This window comes from Chrysemys picta, chromosome 1 (genome assembly GCF_011386835.1).
Source record: "Chrysemys picta bellii isolate R12L10 chromosome 1, ASM1138683v2, whole genome shotgun sequence".
In the NCBI taxonomy this organism is placed as follows: domain Eukaryota; kingdom Metazoa; phylum Chordata; order Testudines; family Emydidae; genus Chrysemys; species Chrysemys picta.
The window spans coordinates 196,415,427-196,437,785 of record NC_088791.1 but is presented as its reverse complement, the minus strand read 5'-3'; the positions used below and the strand labels follow the sequence as shown (position 1 = coordinate 196,437,785).

General features: G+C 41.7%; 1 protein-coding gene across 6 annotated transcripts in view; it reads left to right on the top strand.

Annotated features, from left to right (window-relative positions):
• The window catches only part of DSCAM (DS cell adhesion molecule), a 614,601-nt gene that overhangs the window by 469,966 nt on the left and 122,276 nt on the right, over positions 1–22,359 (top strand). For 5 of the 6 annotated variants that reach the window (XR_010594753.1, XR_010594754.1, XR_006176627.2 and 2 more), the window contains exons 12-15: positions 4,804–5,000; positions 9,682–9,778; positions 11,214–11,342; positions 20,739–20,906. Coding sequence is in view for 2 of the 6 variants with exons in the window: in XM_005304452.5 (XP_005304509.1) it covers positions 4,804–5,000; positions 9,682–9,778; positions 11,214–11,342; positions 20,739–20,906 (591 nt within the window). In the remaining 4 variants the exon portion in view is untranslated. Of the gene's footprint in view, positions 1–4,803; positions 5,001–9,681; positions 9,826–11,213; positions 11,343–20,738; positions 20,907–22,359 lie in introns of those variants that run through there. The other variant, XM_042859222.2, reaches the window with a different exon arrangement.

Here is a 22,359-nt window from a genome sequence, read left to right as displayed (position 1 = left end):
TGATGCCTGGTAAGTGCATCATATCTCAGAGAAAACCTTTCTAAGAATCCCTTCTGTAATTAGATCCAATTTTTAATTCTAACCCACAGCTCCACAACCCTGTTAATTATCAGATCCGTTTGTTATGGTTCAGAAACCCTTCTAACAGAAAGGGCTGCATCCTGACATATTGTCATATCCAAGCATCAATAGCTCTGACATGTGAAAAGGTCATGCCACCAAACATTAGCATTTCAAAACAGCAATTATAGTAATTCGTTTAAAAAAGGTTTCTTCTTCTGTCCACTAGCAGTGGCTTAGTCTGGAAGACAAGACTGGAAAGGCCCCGAACCAAGTTGAGTGGCACTATTTTCTTTCTGAAATTGAGACCCACAAAAATGTAAATGAAACAAATTAACTATTTGCCTGACAGAAAGAGGCAGGCTCACCAGGCATAGAAGTGGAGAGAAGGGTACCATGGAAGTAGCTCTGGATGTGAGAGGTTGGCAAGGAGTGTCCTCTCTCTACTCCTGCCCCCAGGCACCTCCAAGTAAAGGGCCTGATTCGATTCAGAGGAAGGTGGTTCCGTTCAGCACACAGAGCTTTCAAATTTTTTCAGCGTGGGCCAGATCTTAACTGAGTGACAGACGTCCTTCCTATTTGCAATTGCCCAGGCCCCTTTTCCTCTCATCCATGACTGCATAACAACCCTACAGCAAGGGTTGACATGGAAAGGTACTAGATTTAACTGCCTGAATGGCTGATAGTGGAGACCTGAAATCATTTCTTTAAGATTTTATTTCTGTCATACGCTTTCTTTATGTTCTTCATATGAACATATTATCACAATAATATACTGTGTTTCTCCTATGCTCCCTCTCGCACACGCACCCACACCCACACACAGAAGGTCTTTATTTTTTCATTACTTTCCAAGGCTTGGAGGGGGCTGAGGCAGTGAAGCAACATTTTTAGTTTCAGTACAGAGCATTTGAAAGGGTTAATCCTTCATCGCCTCTATCCACCGACACTCTTTATATCTGCCTGTCCTTATCCATTGACAGTCATGTCCACACCCTTTTATCCACTGTTATTCCAAACACTGGATAGCAGGGTGTGACATTATTGACATAAACTGTGACCATATAGATCATTGTTGCAACCACTGTCACATATTTGCAGCAAATATTGTACAAAGATTGTTGTTGAAAAGGTTATAATTTGCTGGTTATGATTATGCTATCTGTATGTGTGTATCATTTTGTAGTAAAAGTTATGAATATTGGCTATGTACTTGTATCTCAATGTGTTTGATTTTAAGTAGCATTAGTGAAGCATTTGGTCAGTTTCTTGAGAAAGGAATCTGCAGATTAAGTGCCCAATCAAGAAACACTTAACTGACAATGGATTTTGGGAGACGCCAATCCACATCTGAGCTTTCCTGGGAACAGTTCAAAGTAACATGTAAACAATGACATCGGCCTGTAAAGAAATGAGTCATGCATGGACATGTGACTTGCCCATGTGACTCCAAACTCCATCTTGCTGCTGTAATTTTCCACAGTAAGAACAAAGGGGTGTCCTTCCACATGGCAGAGAATAAAAAAGGCAGCTGCATCATCTCCATTTTGTCTTCAATCCTGCTTCTTACCTCTGGAGTAACTTTGCTGAAAACTGAAGCTCTGAACAAATGACTGAATGACCCATCCAAGCTGTGGATGTACTCCAGAAACTTGATTTGAGCCTGCAGTTTATTTCAGCACTGCTACAAGCTTGAACCAAGAACTTTGCCATTACTGTATGTAATTGATTCCATTTAACCAATTCTAACTCTCATCTATATATCTTTCTTTTTATGAATAAACCTTTAGATTTTAGATTCTAAAGGATTGGCAACAGAGTGATTTGTGGGTAAGATTGGACTTATATATTGACCTGGGTCTGGGGCTTGGTCCTTTGGGATTGTGAGAACCTTTTTTCTTTTACTGGGGTATTGGTTTTCATAAGCATTCATCCCCATAACGAGTGGCACTGGTGGTGATACTGGGAAACTGGAGTGTCTAAGGGAATTGCTTGTATGACTTCTGGTTAGCCAGTGGGGTGAGACTGAAGTCCTCTCTGTTTGGCTGATTTGGTGTACCTTAATAATAAAGGAAACCCAGCTTTGGACTGTAACTGCCCTGCTCTAAGCAATTTGTCCTGAATTGATACTCTCAGTTGTGTCCTGCCAGAGGCAGCATCATTACAATGGTGGCACTCCTCATATCTGCCTGTTCTTATCATTGACACTCATGTCCACACCCTTTTATCCACTGTTATTCCAAACACTGGATAGCAGGGTGAGGCACAACATGGCACCATTTTTTATACCTTGTGCCTGTGGTAGCCTATCGGGAAACCCAAGGTCAGAGGACACATCTTCAAGATTGTACCCAAAATCCAATCTGTGGGCAAACCTACTTCCTGTCAGTGTAAAGATGGATGTGGCTCTCTTGAGCAGACTTACTTCAGTCCATTTCCTCAGATGGGGACTGTTTTTTCACTCTGCTCAGCCAACAGCTTAATGATGGTAGCACCCAGAAGAAGGGAACACTTAGCCTGCCTGACTCCAAGATGAAGAAAAGGAAGCAGGCTTTGTTCCTTTCCTGGGAAGAAGCAGGAGGCTTTTGGCTGGTTTATCAGACAGACAGAAAGAAGGACCTCAGCCGCATCTCATTCTGATGCTGCTGCAGCTGCGCAGGTCAGGCTGGGTTCTAATCACTGAATGGTTCTTTCTTCTCACCTGCCATGATCTCCATATAAACGGGGAGCCAGGTGTGTGAGTGAATAAAGCACTTCTCCACTCCCTCAGGTGGCAACTCAGGGAGCAGAATCTAGGTGTATGTCTACACAGCATTTTGGAGATCACCTCCCAGCTGAAGTCAACCAACTTGGATTAGAGGGGCTCTTGCTAGCACTCTAAAAATATCTGTATAGAGAGCCTCTGAAGTTGTAGCTCAGGCTGGAGCAGGGCTCTGAAGCCCACACCCCTCCTTGACTCAGAGCCTGAGCTACAACTTAAAGTATTGTTTGTACAGCTATTTTTAGAGCTCTAGCACAGGGGTTCTCAATCTGGGGGTCGGGACCCCTCAGGGGGTTGTGAGGTTATTACATGCGGGGTTGTGAGCTGTCAGCCTCCACCCCAAACCCCGCTTTGCCTCCAGGATTTATAATGGTGTTAAATATATAAACAAGTGTTTTTAATTTATAAGGGGGGGTCGCACTCAGAGACTTGCTATGTGAAAGGGGTCACCAGTACAAAAGTTTGAGAGCCACTGCTCTAGCACAAGCCCTGCTAGTCCAAGGCTGTTGACGCAGGCTGGGTGGCTTGCTCCAAAATGCTGTGTAGAAAAGCCATAGGTGGTCAAGAGTGAGTGTAGTGTAGTGTGATATTCAGCCGCAGATCATAGCATTTGTGGCAGTGCTCACTTTTTGGCCAATGTGTGTGGTGGGGAGAGACAGTGGCCCTGAGTTGATTCCAGATTCCACTTCACGGGCTACATGTCTGATTGCTCCACGGTCCATCCTGGCCTGCTTTAGAGCATGTTGTTCAGAAACTTACATATACAGTTGGACACAAAGCTGATGCCACACTGTTCCTCTGTGTGGCTCTGCTGCTTCTTTCTTGTGATCAGGCTACTGTCAAAATTTAGGAGTCTTCTAAATGTCAGTTACCTTCTGACTCAGGAGACCAGAACAAGCAGAGCAGAGAGACAGTGCAGAGCAGCAACCACAAACTAACCCAGCACCCGGTGTGCTTGTTGGTGAGTCACTCAGCTGTGGTTTACTTTATTGCATCACCCAGTGTCAAAAGAAGGCAGAGATTTCAGGGTCTGATTTTGTTGAAATGGTATTTTGAGAGGAGGTTCAGTTTTGGATTTATCAGTTCTGAGCTGGTCTTTTTAAGGAACCGTGAGGGGAGGACATGCAGTAAAAGACTTCTGAGCACTACAGATAATTACATCTATGCCATAATGTAGATTTTGAAATGGAACTTGAAAATTGCATTTTCTTTATATAGATTGTGACAAAAATAAGATTTTACAGCTTTTTTATTCTTCTTAGCCCTGTAGAGCCAACACAGCAGACACTTAGTGTGAATAGGCTGAAATCATGTCCAAACTGACTACTCAATATAGTAGGAGAAAATCAGGGTAGATTTAGCATCAGCTTTATATATAAACATGTGCGGTACATATGATAATTACGGTATATACTCTGCATACATAGATCATAAGTTCCTCTATGCAGCCATCTGTCTCTTGTGTTTTTGTACAGCTCCTAGCTTAATGGGGCTCTGATCTCCACTGTAATGCTGACAATAATTCAGAATATATTTATAAATAAATAAAAATGTAAATACGTGTCCCATTGGTCTTCCTCAGTCATTTCTGCTGAATCTCAACATAGTAGCATGGCACTGAGTATAAAGTTCTTCCATCACATCTTTACAGGCCACGGACCTGACTGCTTATGGCTCACGGTAATTTTCTGTATCTATGCATATTTTAATTTATTAAAGATAAGGATGGACTCAAGCTTCAAATCTAGATTCCTAGAACCCTAATGTGTAGGAAGAATTGTTTGGATCTCAGATGTTGGCTCAGGACCATCTTCAGCTAAAATATGATTTCTTATATTACATAAAAATGAAAATAAAACCATTGTCTAAGTATTTGTGCTAGCTAGTGACATATCAAGAGCATGGCTGAGCCTGAGACTACAAGGCCAGACCTCAGTTACAATAGCTGTCTCACTGATGAGCTGCCTTGTTTTTGATTTTAGTTCCTGCTATGATCACTTCCTATCCAAACACCACTTTGGCAACACAAGGTCAAAAGAAGGAGATGAGCTGCACAGCACATGGAGAGAAACCCATCATAGTCCGCTGGGAGAAAGAGGATCGAATCATTAACCCTGAAATGTCCCGCTATCTTGTTTCCACCAAGGAAGTGGGTGATGAAGTCATCTCTACCCTGCAGGTACTAAAGCAAAGCGACCAATGACCTGTTTATACATTCTAGAGCATTGCTTGCTTCTATTTTTTATGGCTGAGGACACCAGGCACAGCTGCTCCTCCCCCTCCCCCCTGCCAATCTAAAAATAATGACTTTTGGTCTGATGCTCCACTTTCTTATACTGGTTTGAAACAGGAGTAACCCCACTGAAGTCAGTGGAGTCATATTGGTACAAAACCAGTGTACCAAGAGAATCAGGCCCTGTGTTTTTCAAGTGCCTTCTCTCCCTCTTCCCATCTGCGCTTCTAATGGCACCCAGGCAGTCAGAGTAATAATCAGATAAAATGTCCATTACAATATCCTAAGCCAAGTGAGGTTAAAGGAAAAAGTGCCTCAGGGACATGAGAAGGACTTGCGCTGTGTTTGTTAATATTCAGCAGATACTGGATATTGTAGCAAAAATCATCCAGCCAGCTGGCAAGAAGTCATATTTCACAGCTTTGCTGTTACTTATGTGAAATACAGCTCTCTGGTGGTATCAGAGCTATGACTCTTGCTTTATCTGTCAAATATAGACAAGGCTCAGTTAAGCCAGAAGAGGCTCCGTTGGAAAGGGTATGGGGAGGAGGTGTACCACCTTAATGGCATTAGTGTCGCATGGGCAGTAGTGGGAGCAAGAGTAGAGGTAGCCCTTGCTAAACAAGTGAAGCTATCCTAGTGGGCTGGTGCCATGATCCTGCCCTCATTCTGCCAAGAAATGCATTCTGGATACAGTATCGTTTCTCATGGTGCTAGCTTGCCCCTTCTTCCATTACGGCAGCCTGCAGCCAAATAATGCTGCCTCCTGCACAAGTGTGCTAATCAAGGGACAAAGGGCTTCTTGTGCCCTCTCCCCACCTCCAGCCTGCCATAGTCACAATTTGGCCTGGAGTCTGTATTACCAGTACATGTACACTATCCAAGTAGCTGAGACCAGGTGATGAATCCTAACATGGTTTTGTAATACGGCCCTTCTTAGTGTTGAAATTGACATCAGGACTAAGGACATCTGATGCTGCTGCACTTTTTGGCCCAAATACCTGGTATTTAAAGATTTAGATGGATGCCATGCCTAATGTAGCAATTGGAGCACCTTTCTTTGATCTTCTTTTACTTTTAAGTATTGTTTCCAGTGTGATTTGTCATCAGAATCCCTCCAGGCTCTAGCTCCCTGGAAGTGCCAGTGTCTCCCTTTATCCCCCTCCTCTACATGGGAAGGGAACCAACAAGGTTCTTTTCCCCCCACTTCTCTCTGGGCAGCAGGGCTAAGCAACACTTCACTTTTCTGCAGCTCCTCTGTTGAGCTGCTACTGTATTCTGTCTGGGGATGGATGGAAAGATGTAGTGGAGGAAGGACTGACAACATCTGCAAAGGGAGGGATAAAAGGAAGTGGGAGGTCTTTGGAAAGAAAAATATTTTTGGGAAGAAAATATATTCAGCCGATGGGAAGGATTAAGAAAAGACAAGATCAGGTGAATTAAACACTGAGTTTTATTTAAAACTCATCAATAAACATAAGTTACTAACCCGCATGTATATTTAGTAAAAACATGTTTTTGCATGTATATTTAGTAATATATTAAAAAAAAATCCCACAGATTTTCAAAAAACCTTCCAAAGAAAACAATGCAAAACTTTCTCCATAAGTTGGCAAAATTCTTTTAATTTTCCAGTACTGCTTTTCAGTTATACTATATATATAAAAAAAGAGAGAGATGTTTTATATCAAACTCAAGGAAATAACTTTAGCTCTGTGATGATGCTAAGGTATACTCTCACAGTAAAATATAGCTCTTTCTTCACTAGCTGAAAGATGTTTTGGAGAATATCCAGTAAAGCTCCTGTTCTACTTTTGTTGAAGTCAATGTGAGTTTTGTCATTGACTTCAGTGAGAGAGGATAAGGTCCTAAGTGTGTGTGTGCATGTACGTATGCGATGAATAATATTTATTACATACAAATGAATCTATTGTGCAAATAGATACATTAGCATGGGTCCCTGCACCCACAACCATCTTGATGATTTTAGTGTGATTCCATCTGGGTGCACATGATAGCACTTCTGTGTGCAAGATTGGGGCATTAATCCCTTTCTTGGTTAGCAAATTGTTCATAAAATAATATGGTAGTGATATATATATATAGAGAGAGAGAGAGAGAGAGATAGCTATAGATATAAATGCACAAAAAAGTTACAAGAACATTAAGGTTGCAAAGTCAAGCTCTCAAAAGTTAAGAAATGTCAGAATTAAGGTTGCCCGTGCAACCTTAATTTGTCCCCCTCATAGTCTTTAATTACATGATCACATAATGTTTTTTCCACAGGAAACCCTGCCTTATTCAGTACATGGGATGGACAGTGCTCACTTAATGAACAGCTATTGAATATATAGATATATATTTTATTTTAATTGTTCTGTGTGGGGCCCAGGCCGTATTTACTGCACACTATTCAAACCTGTTCTGAATAAAAAACTATTCATTTCCTCATAGGATTCTCTATGGCACTCATAATTATACTATCTGAGTACTTCTCAAACATTAATTAATCTATCTTTACAGACAGCTGGGTGAGGTGAATCATAGACTATGGGTTGGAAGGGACCTCAGGAGGTCATCTAGTCTAACCCCCCTGCTCAAAGAAGGACCAATCCCCAGACAGATTTTTACCCCCGTTCCCTAAATGGCCCCCTCAAGGACTGAACTCACAATACTGGGTTTAGCTATCCCTCCCCCCACAAGTGGCGGTATTATCCCCCTTTTACAGATGAGGAACTGAGGTGCAGAGAGATTATGATCAAATGTTTCCACTAATTTTGGGTGTCCATTTTAAGACACCTACAACTTGATTTTTCAGAGTATGTAGCATTATATAGCACTTTATATGTTAAAAGCACAGCTCCCATTGATTTCAGTTGCAGCTATGAGTGTTCAGGACTTCTGCAAATCAGATCCAAGGGTCTCAAATCAGGCATCCAGGAAATGAGAAAAACACAAATAGAGACCATCTGTGAAAAGTCTGGTTTAAGTGATTTGCCAAGTATTACCAGGGCCGCCTAGAGGATTCGGGGGCCTGGGGCAAAGCAATTTTGGGGGCCCCCTCCATAAAAAAAAGTTGCAATACTATATTCTCATGGGGGCCCCTGTGGGGCCTGGGGCAAATTACCCCATCCCGGGCAGCCCTGAGTATTACATAAGAACTCTGGGACAGTGGCAGTGATAGAATCTAGTTCTCCAGGGCAGCATTCAGCTGCTTTAACCTTTCACTTCCCACAGTTCCCTGCCCTTTCTATGTTAGAATCAGACAATTCCTTCTCCACACTGCCTGGATCACCAGCCAGGGAGTTATTGAGAGTACAGGAGAGACAGATTCCTGTCTCTCCGTTCCTTTGCTTGGCCCCATGCTGGCCTGGAGCAGCTGGGAGCAGCCATTACAGGGAAACTCCAGCTTCTATGTTGTAGCCTTGGGCTGGAAGGTGCACGCTCAGCAACTCTGTGGGTATGGTTCATGCAGAATCTGGTCAGCTCTAGGAGAAGAGAGAGGATGCAGCATGCTCAGTAAATTTGTGTGGACGGTTCATGTGCAGTTCTGTCACATGTAGGATCTGTGAGGGGACGATGCATGAGCAGTCTAGTCAGCACTTTGAGCTGGGAGAGGTTTGAACATGCTCAGTTAGGAGGCAGTCTGTGGAGATTTTAGCTGCTGAAGTCATATTGTACATTTACAAACTGGGATTTTTCAAAGTCATAACTTGACTACATTTGGGTGGATTTTCAAGGGGATGAAAAAAAGGCACATCTGTGACACAGTCACTCCCCAGCCAAATTTCAGGTCCCTGTTCCAAAGCATGGGGTTTGACCATTGTGACTGAAATTAAAAAAAAAAAAAAACAGTAGCCTGAGGCAGACACCTGGTATAAAAAAAATCTCAGCCCAAATTATTAAAGTCTGGCGAAGTTATAAGCAACAGGATCTTATAATGGGAAATGATAAGCAAGCTTAATAATAGCTGGTTCTACCAGCTCCACCTATAAAATATGTATGTATATATATATATAATGTATAGCTATCATTATTAGGGTGCTTATATCCAGAGTTTCCTGCAATAACTTGTGACACCGTACATTAAATTGCATTTATTATACATTTTGACCACCTCACCTGCACTCTGCCCACAAATCCATCTCCACTAAGATTACTTCCAGATATTAAGTTGCTTCAAACATCTGCCATTTTCCTTTTTAAAAAAAACAACCTGCCAAAGAAAAGTTTCTTTCATGCTTCCAAAGTAAAATATTAAAGTGATCTTAGGTGCAGAATAGGGAGTATTGAGCCCTGGATCAGTGAAAAATTAAAGATCTGACCTCATGTAACCCAACAGAGCTAAAAATGGGTTCTACCACTGGAAAGGGGAGATGCCCAGCTTTCTAATAGATTTAGCTCTTGCCTCTAGTCTTGATAGATACCAGCTTTTTGGACCTTACACTCATGCCATTAATATTTATTCTGCATAGTTACATGTGTGTTTGTATATTCCATGTATACACACACACACAATATCTGTGTACTACTGCAAAGAAAAACAGTTTGTATCATTTTATGCTTACATTTATTTGTTTTCTGTACATATTGTTGAATCAATGGCTTCTTTTCAATCCACCTCTAGATTTTGCCAACTGTGCGTGAAGATTCTGGTTTCTTTTCCTGCCACGCTATCAATTCTTACGGGGAGGACCGTGGAATAATTCAGCTCACTGTGCAAGGTAGGAAGAGGACAACATAAGGAAAAAAACACAACTATTGTAGTACAGTAAGTGTATGCCATGCTCAGAAATCTGTTTTGGGGGGGAGGTGCTAGTCCCTAATTAAACATATTCCTAATTGTCAGAGAAATTAGAAGTTGCATCAGAATCTTAAACTCATGTTTTCTAGCACCATAGAATCAATCACAATGAAGCTTAAATTCCAGAGTCTTTGTAGAAATGTACAGATGAGTAAAGGGAGTATTTCTTATATTCACTAGTTGACAATCTACTTGTCAGACATAAAAATCCATCCAGCACATATACTGTAGGGATGGTATACTTGAGGTTTATTTATTTTTTAAATAAAAAAATGGTTTAAACTCAGGTGAAATAAAGCAAAAGCGATTTGATGTGATGTTTTTTCAGGAGAAATGTTAAACCTACTATATATTTAGAAACAAAATATTTCAAGTTTAATCAGTCAAAATACATTTTAATATATTTGTGCAACTCAGGCTCCAGTAGCCTGTATCGCTTGGGGCTGGGTTCTCCCTCCTGTGGGGAGTTCAGTCGGGCAGACAGCAGCAGGTTGTGGAGTGGTTTAAGGTGATGGTATTTTAGATGCAGAGCAGAGGCAGAACTCAGCCACTGGCCATCGCTGGTTTGCCACATGACACTAGCTCATGTGCTTTTATGCCTTGGAGCATAACATTTCTAATACTTGCAAAAAATCTTTCTCCCAACCCTTGGTTCCCCGTAACTACAGGTTCCACAGCATGTCTGAACCAGCCCTGTCAAGAAATTCAGGAGGAAACTGGGAGCCAGATTCTCATTTGCCCTAAGGGTCCTTTATACTGCTCTGGCAATGTAAAGGGATCTTAAACTGGGCATAAGCTATATATATATATATATATATATATATATATATATATAACAGCATAAAGTGGGCTTAGTGTTAATGAGAATCAGGCCCTCGGTTTTGAACCCTTCTTTTATGAATTTATATTCAAAGGGTTGGGATTCTTATTCCCCCCCAACCACCGATAGTTTAGCCCTAAAAGTACTGTCTTTATGTATATACCATCACATACCATTCAAAATGTAGAAGTACCAATGCAGTGTGACACTTACAGCCAGAACCTCCCCTGGCATGAATACTGCAAATGGGAGTAGAATTTAAGCAATACTACAATATGTTGCATCTATGCAGGTCTACCATTAGTTAGTAATCCAAGACAAATTCAGTCACTCTTATTTTGAAAAGTGACTTTTCCTTCCTCCACAGAATGTTCTTCAATGGGTGGTTAAATGAGTATAGATATTCATGAGGGAGCAGAGAAAATGGCATAAGATCATCCTGTTAACAGACCACATTAGAGCCATGCTCATTATTATAGCTTATGCTTAGTACCAGCGTTCTTTTGACTAAAGCAGAGTCTGTCTGTTAACTCAGAGCCACCAGATCCTCCTGAAATAGAAATCCGAGAGGTGAGAGCACGCAGCATTGCCCTCAGATGGACCATGGGATTTGATGGAAATAGCCCGATCACAGGCTACGATATTGAATGCAAGAACAAGTCTGGTAAGAGAGAGTCTTCATTTGCAAGTAATCCATTTCTCATAACGTGTTTTTATTTCTTCATTATTTTGTTTGTACTGTAAACAGTGAATCATAAATTAAAACATCTTGATGGAAATTCTTCCTCCACAGTCTGTTTATTTTTCTACAATGGGCTTTGTCTTTTGCCATTTCACTGTTTTTGATTTCTTGTATTATGACCATTTTGTTTATATTTGGATTGTTGCTCTTCCCTTTTTTTATTGGGATATCCACAGATTTCCTGACCCAGCCTTAGCCATTCCACCTTGTGACTGCCACAGTGGATGCTGAATGGTACTAGGCCATTATTATTACCTTTACCTCCTGTTTTTTTTCCCCTACTGCCCATTTTTCCCAGGGGGGTAATTTCTCTGAACAGTGACCTTTTATCTGGAGTGATGAGCTACAGAAATTCTCTTCTGTTGTACGTAGGGTTGTGTGACGTTTCACCTGAACAGCAGGGTTAGGCGCCAAACTGCAGTCTTAGGAGTGTACTAGGATAGACAAAGCAAGCTGTATAGTAGCTTGCTGAGCCACCAAACTGAGTTTGCAGTAACCTCTGAAATGCTGCAAGGGACAGGCTAGTGGAACATATCTGCAGTACAGCGTAAGCAGATATATTTCTGCTAGGTCAGCATTCAGCCATATCAACATGCAGCTCATAAGTAAAGCTGGCCCATCTGTCTGTATCACTACAGGTGTGCTAATTCATATTCTTAAAGGGAAAATACAGAGACACAGTGACATTTTAAACTGTTAAATGTATGAACTTTTGGATTAAATATCATAGCTCTGCCTCTGGGCTGAACTTCATTTGCTCTGTAACATAAAAGGTGCATGTTGGCTTGAGTTTCAACTGTGTTTGGACAGTTGGCAAAAAGCGTTACCGGTAAGGTCATGACATCACTTTCATTTATGCTTTCTCGCATATAATATGTTGTTGCTGTATGTTATGCTACTGTGGTTAATTTAGTGTAGATGAAAGATGTGTGTCCATCTGTTTCACAAACATTTTATATACAAATTTGTAAGACATTACACACTCCCAAATAAAGTCTTTCAAATTGTCAGGGGAGGGGGAGGGGAAGGAAAATACCTTGTATAGGTATAGAAAATGCAAAAAAGATAAAGGATTATGGAGCAAAGCTGAAAGGGTCATTGGAGAATGGTGAGAACTTGAAGAACTGGAAGAAAATAAACATAACTCCTGGTTCAGGAAATCATCCCTAATCAGGAAAGAATTTAAACACAGGTTTGTCTTTAAGCACATGTTCATGTTCCGTTGAAGTCCATACAAGTTAAGGTTATGCTTAAAATTTAAGCCTATGTTTAAATACTCTCGTATATCACGGCCCAAGAAAGGACTAGGAAGGAAGCAGAAAATTATAGATGAATAAGTTTCACCTTATTGATAAGTAAGCTTTAAAAGATATTTTAAAGGGATATTGAATTTGTTTGTTTGTTTTGTGTTGCTTCTCATCTTGGTGTTTGTTGTACTCTGTCTATGGAGATTATCTGTGGACATAGTCTAACTGATGCATTTTGAATATATATGGTTATCCATGCAAACATATTGCTGATGAAATTAATAATAGAGTATTTGTAAAACATTATATTTTTAACTTTTTGAAACTGATAACTAATTGTAGAAATTATATTCCACTATATGTCTTTAATATTTTGCATTTGATTAGTCTGTATTGTATTTTTCCTGTGCATAGGGTTGCCACTGTGCAGGTTTTCCCTGAATTGTTTTTTTTTTTTTTTTTTTTTTTTGAGGTGGCTGTCCCAGGAAGTCTGTAAGGGTGCTCAGTACACAATACCAGCTGTTCAGTTTTATGGGTTCAGGATCATCCTGGACATCCCCGTTTGTGTAGCACAGAGGCAGCAATCCTACCTGTGCATGGTCTTTGATATGCAAAAATAGCATATAATATTACTATTGCTAGATTAGAAAGTGGGAGTTAGGAGGATGCTGTGCCACAAAATAGAAGCAAACATCGCACTTGGTTGAATAAACTTCTCATAAGTCAGGGTTTTTTATTTGTTTTTTAAGGAGAAATGAGATTATTTAAAAATTGAAATTATACCAGTGAGTATGGTTCCCTAAAGATTATTGCCCAGATTCTCAGTCTATCATCCCTGGAAGCACAGCCCAGGATGTGCAGTTTAACAGGTGATATGACTTTAAGTTATGTGTGCACTTCCATGTTTCTGGGTCTGGCTTTCCCTATCCACCTGTAATCCACTCCACCAACCCAAAAGAAGTGGAGTTTAGAATGCCATCCCTCCCTGACGCACCCTCCTCCAACTCTGAGCCTACCCCTACACTGCTCAGGGAATCCCCTGCACCTGGAGACTTCCTGCCTGGAGCCATCCTACTGCTTTCCTCTCCTGCTAGGCTGGAGGAGTGATGTAAAGGGGCAAGAATGCAGCCCAGAATCGGGTCTATATCTTCTCTAGTAAATCTGGTGGAATCTTTTCAGGTGATAATACAGAGTGCATGCAAGGGGGAGTAGTGAACACAATGTACTTGGATTTCAAAACTGCATCTGAACAATACCACATGATAAACCAGTAGCAAGGATAGCATAGTAGTTTAAAAAGTGGTTATGTGACTAGGGCACATTATAATAATAAAAGTTTGAGTCTGGAAAGAAAAAAGGAATGGTCTGGAGGAACTGGTGTATAAGACAAAACTTTAAAATCTGTATAGTGGTCATTTTCACTGAACTACTGTGCCCAATTTTTGGAAGATAGAAAGGCAACAAAAAATACGAAAGCACTGGTAAAGTTAACTTATGCAGAATGGCTGGGGAAAGCAATGCTGAAGAAAAAGAGAGTCAAGAGGGGTTATCACTGCATTTTTTCAGGTGTTAAGAGAGACAGTGATCTTAGGAAGATAAGATCCTTGAACTAATATTAAACCCAGTGCTTGGTGTACACAGACGAAAGAAGGAAATAACAGGCTAGAAGATAATTTAGGCAAAACATTCACACAGCAGTTGATAAGCATCTGTAATACCCTACCAAGAATACAAGTGAAAATAACCAGCATAGTTATGTTTAAAGAGAATTAGATACTTAAGAAATAACACTGCAGGTTACTGATGGATATGCCAACTGACTACGTAGGTACCTGGGTCCTAGTGATTGTATAGCGGTCAGAGTGGTGACTAGAAACCAGAAGAGGTGATTCTTTTCCCACCTATTCTGGAACTTCTGCTTAAAGTGAGAATTCATGAAAAGACCTCAGAACACTACTCTCTGAGCTATGGCTTTATGGCCATACACATTACACCCAACATGAACATGTGTACAATTGTTTTTTCTGATTATATTATACTTGAGTGTCTTATTTGCAAGTCTTAAAATGTGTGTCAGGCTAGAAATATCAGATAATGAACAAAGCTCTACCTACAGTAAGTCTTAGGTGAATATTTAAGAATTTCATGGACAAGTCACTGGGGAAAAAAGGCTAAAGTCATAGGTCCAGCAAACCTCCAGTCCAACCAACAAGTCTCTCACAACCGTTCCTAAACAGTGACCCAATGTCATCTCCCTTTCTCTGATACCAAACCCACATTAACACCCTTCAGTGAAACTTCATTCCAACTCTTGAGTAAACCCACTTGTAATTGTTCTCAGAAAGCAACCAGATTTACTGCCACTTCCAGAATGACAGAAATGGCCACAAACCTTTGACAAAAATCCTGAGCTCATCTTCTATCACCCAAACCTACCGCTAACCAAGTAAGAAGCATTTGTAGCTCTGAAGCTCCTGCAATTTTAAAAGAGTACTGATAAGTACTTAAACATGGTAAATCACAGAAGATAAGAATATTCAGTTTCCATGACTTCCAGGAGAACATGAGTCAAAGGCCTTTTACATGAATGAATGAGCTGTAGCAAAGGCAGAGGAGGATATGAGGGGCCCATTCAGGAGCAGCATGGGAAAGAAGCATTCTGCAGATTAAAATGGCATGCGGTGTTTAGTAATCTATTTTTGAAATTATTGCCCAATCACACTGCATAACATTGTCATTAGCCCTTTTCACTCTCACCATGATGTTTTTACTGTAGGTTTGATCCTGTACAATGCAGGTGCTGAGTGTTGTGTTATAAGGTAAAGTGTGATGAGCAAGTCTGGGGAGCACAGGGCAACCTAGGACCATATAAAGGCAATCTCTGCTTTAGGCGCATCATAACATAGGAGTTCTCATGGCCCCACCCATGTACCATGCCCTTTCCCCATTTGAAATGGCAGTGGGTCCCTCTCCTGTCACAGAAAAGCAGGGCAACATAAGAACGGCTGTACTGGGTCAGACCAATGATCCATCTAGCTCAGTATCTTGGTTTCTGACAGTGGCAGGTGCCAGATGCTTCTGAGGAAATAAACAGAATAGGACAAATATTGAGTGATTCACCCCCTGTCATCCAGTCCCAGCTTCTGGCAGTCAAAGGTATAGGGACACAGAGAGCATAGGGTTGCATCCCTGATCATCTTGGCTAATAGGCACTGATGAACCTGTCTTCCATGAACTGGTCTAATTCTTTTTTAAACCCAGTTATACTTTTGGCCTTTGCAACATCCCCGGCAATGAGTTCCACAGGTTGACCGTATTTTGTGTGAAGAAGTACTTCCTTATACTTGTGCTAAACCCACTGCCTATTAATTTCACTGAGTGACCCCCAATGGTTTTTGTGTTATGTGAAGGGGTAAATAACACTTCCCTATTCACTTTCTCCACAATATTTATGATTTTATAGGCATCATGAGGCTCCCATCTCTTCACCAGGAATGGAAGCAGGGCCCACACCCTCTCTTCAGTGATGGCATCAAGGGGGGCTTCCCATACTTATTCCAACAACTGGGGTGTCACTGTTGGATCGGTGGGACTCTTATCCTCCTTCCACACACACAGTCCTCCAGGACAAAGGGTGGGAAGGGGTTGCAGGGCTCTCCAGAGGAGTTGGTGTTGGAATTAACACCTCATTGAGATGAATGGGGTAATTCACCCCTCTCTGAGCTGTTGTCTCTTTCCCTTCAGACTTAGGTAGACATTTTTTGCATCCTTTATATGTCCAATTTTCAAGCTTTTCTTTACAACCAGGTGGGCCAGAAACCTTTTTTAAAATAAAAGTTGAGATTTTGATATTATCACATGGCTTCAGGAACTAAGATTCCAGGCTTGGGCTGATAGTGCCTATCTGTCTCTTAATCCATCTATGGCCCAGGAACCTAACTTTGCAGTGAAATTACTGCTGTCTGGTGACCAAATTACTCCAGCCTTCTAGCAGGACAAGGGACAAGGGGTAGGAGACACGATGTAACCGGGTGTCTCATCATGCTTCATCTTATGTCTTCTCAAACATGTCCATTCTTTGTCCATACCCTGCCTATTTTTGGCACTGCATCCTTGAAAGTTAAGGAGCAAGGTGCACAAAGGGAGGATTATGCCTTGTGCTTAGCCTTCCTCATGCCCATACATAGACTCAGCTCACACTTGCATTTAAGCACAACAGCTCTGCATTCCTTGCTTCATGCTGTGCATGGATTTGCAGAATCAAGGTCTTTATCTGCAGCCTGACAAGAATAGTTTCAAGAAATCATACAGCTTTTAGCAAAGTGTGCCACAAATGTGTGCAGTTTTAAATAGTATCACTAGATGGCACCTCACACAAAACATAGAAATTCACAACACTGGGTAATTTACTGTCTGTACTGGGCTATCTTGATTATCACTTCAGAAGTTTTTTTTCTCTTGGCCTCTCAGAGTTGGTAAGACAACTCCCACCTGTTCATGCTCTCTGTATATATGTATATATATCTCCTCAATATATGTTCCACTCTATATGCATCCGAAGAAGTGGGCTGTAGTCCACGAAAGCTTATGCTCTAATAAATTTGTTAGTCTCTAAGGTGCCACAAGTACTCCTGTTCTTTTAACACTGGCAAAAATATTATATATACAATCTTTCTCCCAAATCAGAAGTAAAGTACAATATAAAACATACACCTCTACCCTGACATAACGCGACCTGATATAACGCGAATTCGGATATAACGCGGTAAAGCAGCGCTCCGGGGTGGGGGCTGCACACTCCGGCGGATCAAAGCAAGTTCGATATAACGCGGTTACACCTATAACACGGTAAGATTTTTTTGGCTCCCGTGGACAGCATTATATCGGGGTAGAGGTGTATTTAGCCGAGCTAGAGTCTGAAAATGGACCTCTATGGGTCAATCAGTATCTTAGGAATTAGTGAAAAATACAACACAGAGCTATGGATTTTCATAAACCCTTTCTGTTTATGTTCATTTTATACAGCACTGAAACTTGCCTGATTTAAAAAAAAAATCTCTTTGAGGGGGAAAAATGAACTGAAATTTTGTTTTCTTTTTGCTTCATTTATGTATGGTTCTTACCTGTTCTGCATATTATTTCTAAGTTGAAACCCTATTAAATACATCGATTTTAAAATGCTTTAGTATGGTAGCAGGAAAACAAAAGAGCCATAAATCAATCACAGTACCCCACTGGATGATTATTTTACTGCCTACACAGGAACAATCATTTTATTTCTATCATTTAGCAGCAGAATTTAAATCACCATTTAGTTTTTGTTGTGTCAGCTGGCGACAACATTGGAGAGAAATTAAACAATTTCTTTCTTGACTCAAGCTTTTCTTATTTTTTCCTCAGAAATGCATATAAAAATATATTCTAAAATCCATGTATTACATACACTCTGTCATTCTGGAACAAAATATATCTAGAAGTCTTCAAGATTCTGGTTTTCCATCTCCTCCCTTATCTTGGTACGTCATTATTTAATCTATAAAGAAGCTAGGGGTTTTTCCAGGCCGGATACTCTAATTTGATTAACTTAATAGTTAAAAAAACCCTCTAACATTGAAGGAAATCTTTTTAAAAATCTTAATCAATTTTGTAAAATATTCAAAGCAAAATTATCATCTACCACAAAGGAAGTTTACTTAACCCTCCATACAGACTGGATCTTTTTAGTCCAGAACTGTTGACATGATATAAACTGGGACAGCGTCTTTCTTAATGTTTCTACAACGCTAAGCACAATGGGGCACATATCTTGGCTGAGGTCCCTATGCACTTTTCTAACAACAATCATTGCTAAATATTACCGTCCGGATTCTCTGCTGCCCTGAGATTCTGCGGAGTACATCTGAGTTGTGGGATCATCAGGGAGCCAGTTGCAGCTCCCTGATACTTTGCCCAGCCCTAGAGCGGATTAGTATAGCCCAATGGCTGCTCTTAAATGTATCAGCTGGCAATAGTTCCCCGAAGGACCATATGACAGCGAAAGAGAGCTAGAATGCAGTGTATTCCAGCTATGCTTCCTTCTTGCCCTTCAGTGACTATGGCTGCAGGGAGGGTGGCAAAGGAGCATGTTTTGCTAGCTGTATACCTAGAAGAGAGTCTCCCATTTCTGGTTTCAGAGTAGCAGCCGTGTTAGTCTGTATCCGCAAAAAGAAGAACAGGAGTACTTGTGGCACCTTAGAGACTAACAAATTTATTAGAGCATAAGCTTTCGTGGACTACAGCCCACTTCTTTTCCCCATTTCTGGATGTTTTTATGAACTTTAAACATTTTGAGGTTTGTTCATCACTGAATGATTCCCCATTTCATATAGTATGGTGGCTTAATTCTTTCTTCTGAAGTATTAGGCATCAACCAGTCTCATATACAGAATACAAGACTAAGTGAACAATTGGTTTATTCTGGTATGGCAATCCCCAAATTGCAGCATTTTGAAGGGTGATGGCTACTGTCATTAATTCAAATGTTAACAGTCTTCCAAGACACATCAGGATCGTGTCAGTTTTTGCTCAAGAGCACCATTTAAAAATGTCCATAAAGTGTACAAAGAGTATTCCAAGCAAATGTTATCGAGGCTATGTGCAGAGAAGGCCTTTAGGCATTCTGGGAGCACCACTGCAAAGGCAGCAGTGACGAGTAGTAAATGAATTCAGATGCAGTTGATTAGCACTGCATCAATTGATACCTATATGTTTAGGAGTTTTTAAATGAGCATCAGTTGATAGATAAATGTTTGGGCGTTTTTAAATACAAACAGACAGATGAAGAATGAAATTGTTCTGCAACTAACAAAATTATTTAGTATGTAAACAATTTGCCCATCTCTAAGGGACGCCACAGAGAGAGAGAGAGAGAGAGAATTACACACTGCCTCAAAAACTGGACACGGTATATTGTTTCCTCCTATGCTTTCCTATTTTTAACCAAGACTTTTCTGTCTAGTGAGACATGATGCTGCCTGCAGTGACCCTCGCTATACAACACCACTGTATAGCTCCCAGCTAAATCCCATAGGATACTACAGAGATTAAAGGAGGAATATGCAATACAGTGAGAAAGAAATGACAGATGACAACACATAAGAGATGTCAAGATGATTTAAAACAGATCAGTCCCGTTGTTTTATTTGGACTGATTCAATGTTACGTTGAGGCCGAGTGGTTACTATATGTAACCAAATTCTTTCCTTTCTAATACCATGTGTCAAGCAAGTTTAGTGAATAATTTATGCTAAATTTGGATAACCCCAGGTTTCCTTAGATATTGATTTAATCTGGATAAAATTCCTCCTTTTACAAGCACATACAAACAACTCATGGGATTAATGACTGCACCGATGTTAAATCTCATTGAATTTGGATCTGCATCGTTAACCTGAAAACATCTCAATGGCTTAGTACTCAATACTGAAAGGTGCCAAATACTCTGGCCCCAATCCCACTTAAGCTCAGGCTTAATTATCTGCATAGTTAATTGAATAAGCTTGCAGGAGCAAGCCCTTAAGAATTTAAAATATAAAACATTTTTATCTTTCTAAATGATCCTTTGCATCTTTAAGAATCCTTCCTGTCCTCCTTTTCATTCCTGTCGAACAACTTCCTTTCAAGGCTCTTTGTCACAGTAACCAACCTTCCCTCTGAGGAGCACTGAATGGAATTCCTTTAGGACAGCGGATATCATCCTTTTCCCACATCACAAAAAAAAACCAAAAAAAAAAAACGGGGGACCCCCCTCACTCTCATTTCACTATAAAAAAGAGGGTTGTAGCAAGCCCTTTGGACCTGTTCATGCACCCCAGGTTGAGAATTCTTTCTTTAAGAGCTTTGATCAGTGAGAAGGAGTACTGAAGAGAAACATGATATTCCATTTAGGTTGTATTAGCAAAATGTTCCCAGTGCTGATGCTGAAAACAGGAGGTCTTCTCTTATAAGGTTGAATTACTTAAATATTTGAAATAACAAAATGAATGCGAAATTTTCTTTAGTTTTTTTCTCTCCCCCCCCATTTATTACATAGACTCCTGGGATTCTGTTCAGCGAACCAAAGACGTCTCTCCTCAGCTGAACCAGGCCACTATCATTGACCTCCACCCTTCCTCCACCTACAACATCCGCATGTATGCCAAAAACCGCATTGGCAAGAGCGAAGCAAGCAATGAGCTCACTATCACTACAGATGAAGCAGGTACGTTCTGGCTTTGTATTGTCTAAATCAGGGGTTCTCAAACTTTTTCTCTCTGAGGCCCCCCTCAACATGCTATAAAAACTCCAGGGCCCAGTGGGGGCGAGGGGGGACTCAGGGCTCCAGGCTGGTGGGGAGAGAGGGGGGCAGAGGAGAGGGGGCCTTGGGCATAGGCGTAGTTTGACTTTTATTTGGTGGTAGGCAAGGGCCGGCGTGGCTCGGGCCAGCTCCACACAATGCGGTCCAGGGAGGGAATGCCACTTCCACTCCCTGACGCACCTCAGCAGGCCACCCACGGGGGATGCAACCAAAAAATATAACTCAAAGTGGGGATTCAATTCAAGATGTTTGAAAACCACTCAGGGTGCAGGGAGGGGGTATCTAGGGGCTATGTGTGGACAGGGGGTAGCTCAGGGTTCAGGGAGAGGGGTAGCTAGGGCTGCCCCCAGGATGTCCCCACTCTGTGTAAGGCACTGCAGTTTGGGGGAGCAATACCCTTGTGCCTCCCCAATTCTGCCCATAGGCTCAGGGCTTCTTCCTGCAGGGAAGGCTTCATCCCTGTGCTGCTCCCAACTTCATCCCCGGTGTGCGGGCAGCACTGGGGTTCCTGGCTTCAGTTCCACACCTCTACTGGCTTCAGATGGGAGTGGGAGCGCCGGGGCTCCACCACCGCTCCCAACTTCAGCAGGGGTAGGGGTGGCACCAGGGCTCCCGTCTTCAGCCCTGCACTGCTCCCAGCTTCAGACCTGGGGGGCACTGGGGCTCCCACCTTCTGCCCCATGCTGCTGCTGGCTTCAGCCCTTGGGGATGGCACCAGGGCTCCTGGCTTCAGCCCTACACTGCTCCCAGCTTTAGACCGGGGGGGATGCCGGGCCTCCTGGCTTCAGCCCTGCACCACTCCCGGCTTCAGCAGGGGGGAGGGGAGGGGCTTCCGGTTTCAGCCCCATGCCACTGCCGGCTTCAGACCACGGGGCACCAGGGCTCCCAGCTTCTGCCCCGTGCCGCTGCTGGCGTCAGCTCCGCGCTGCACAGCTGCCGGCTTTGGGGGGGAGGGTGTCGTGCCAGGGCTTGGTTCACCGGGTTTCAGCCGGGGGGCCCTGCGGACCCCTGAAAGGTCTCATGTATCCCTAGGGGGCCACAGCCCCCTGTTTGAGAACTGCTGGTCTAAATCTTACCTGAGCTCAAATTTTCTTCCTTACTAGAAATTTCTGTTTGAAATGCCAGCTACGCTACTACAACTATCTCACAGAGGATGCTAAAATATTCCAAGAAAGCATTACTTCAGAAACGTCATTGTGCAGGCCTGTCATTAAAACTGTTCAGTGGCATCTAGTGGTCAAAGAAGACATTATGCCCCACATTTTCAACCTTGGGGACTTGAAGCTATGCATTTAAATCCCTATTTAAGCAGCCAAATATGGATTTAGGTGCCTAACTTAAGATTCCCAAGATTGAA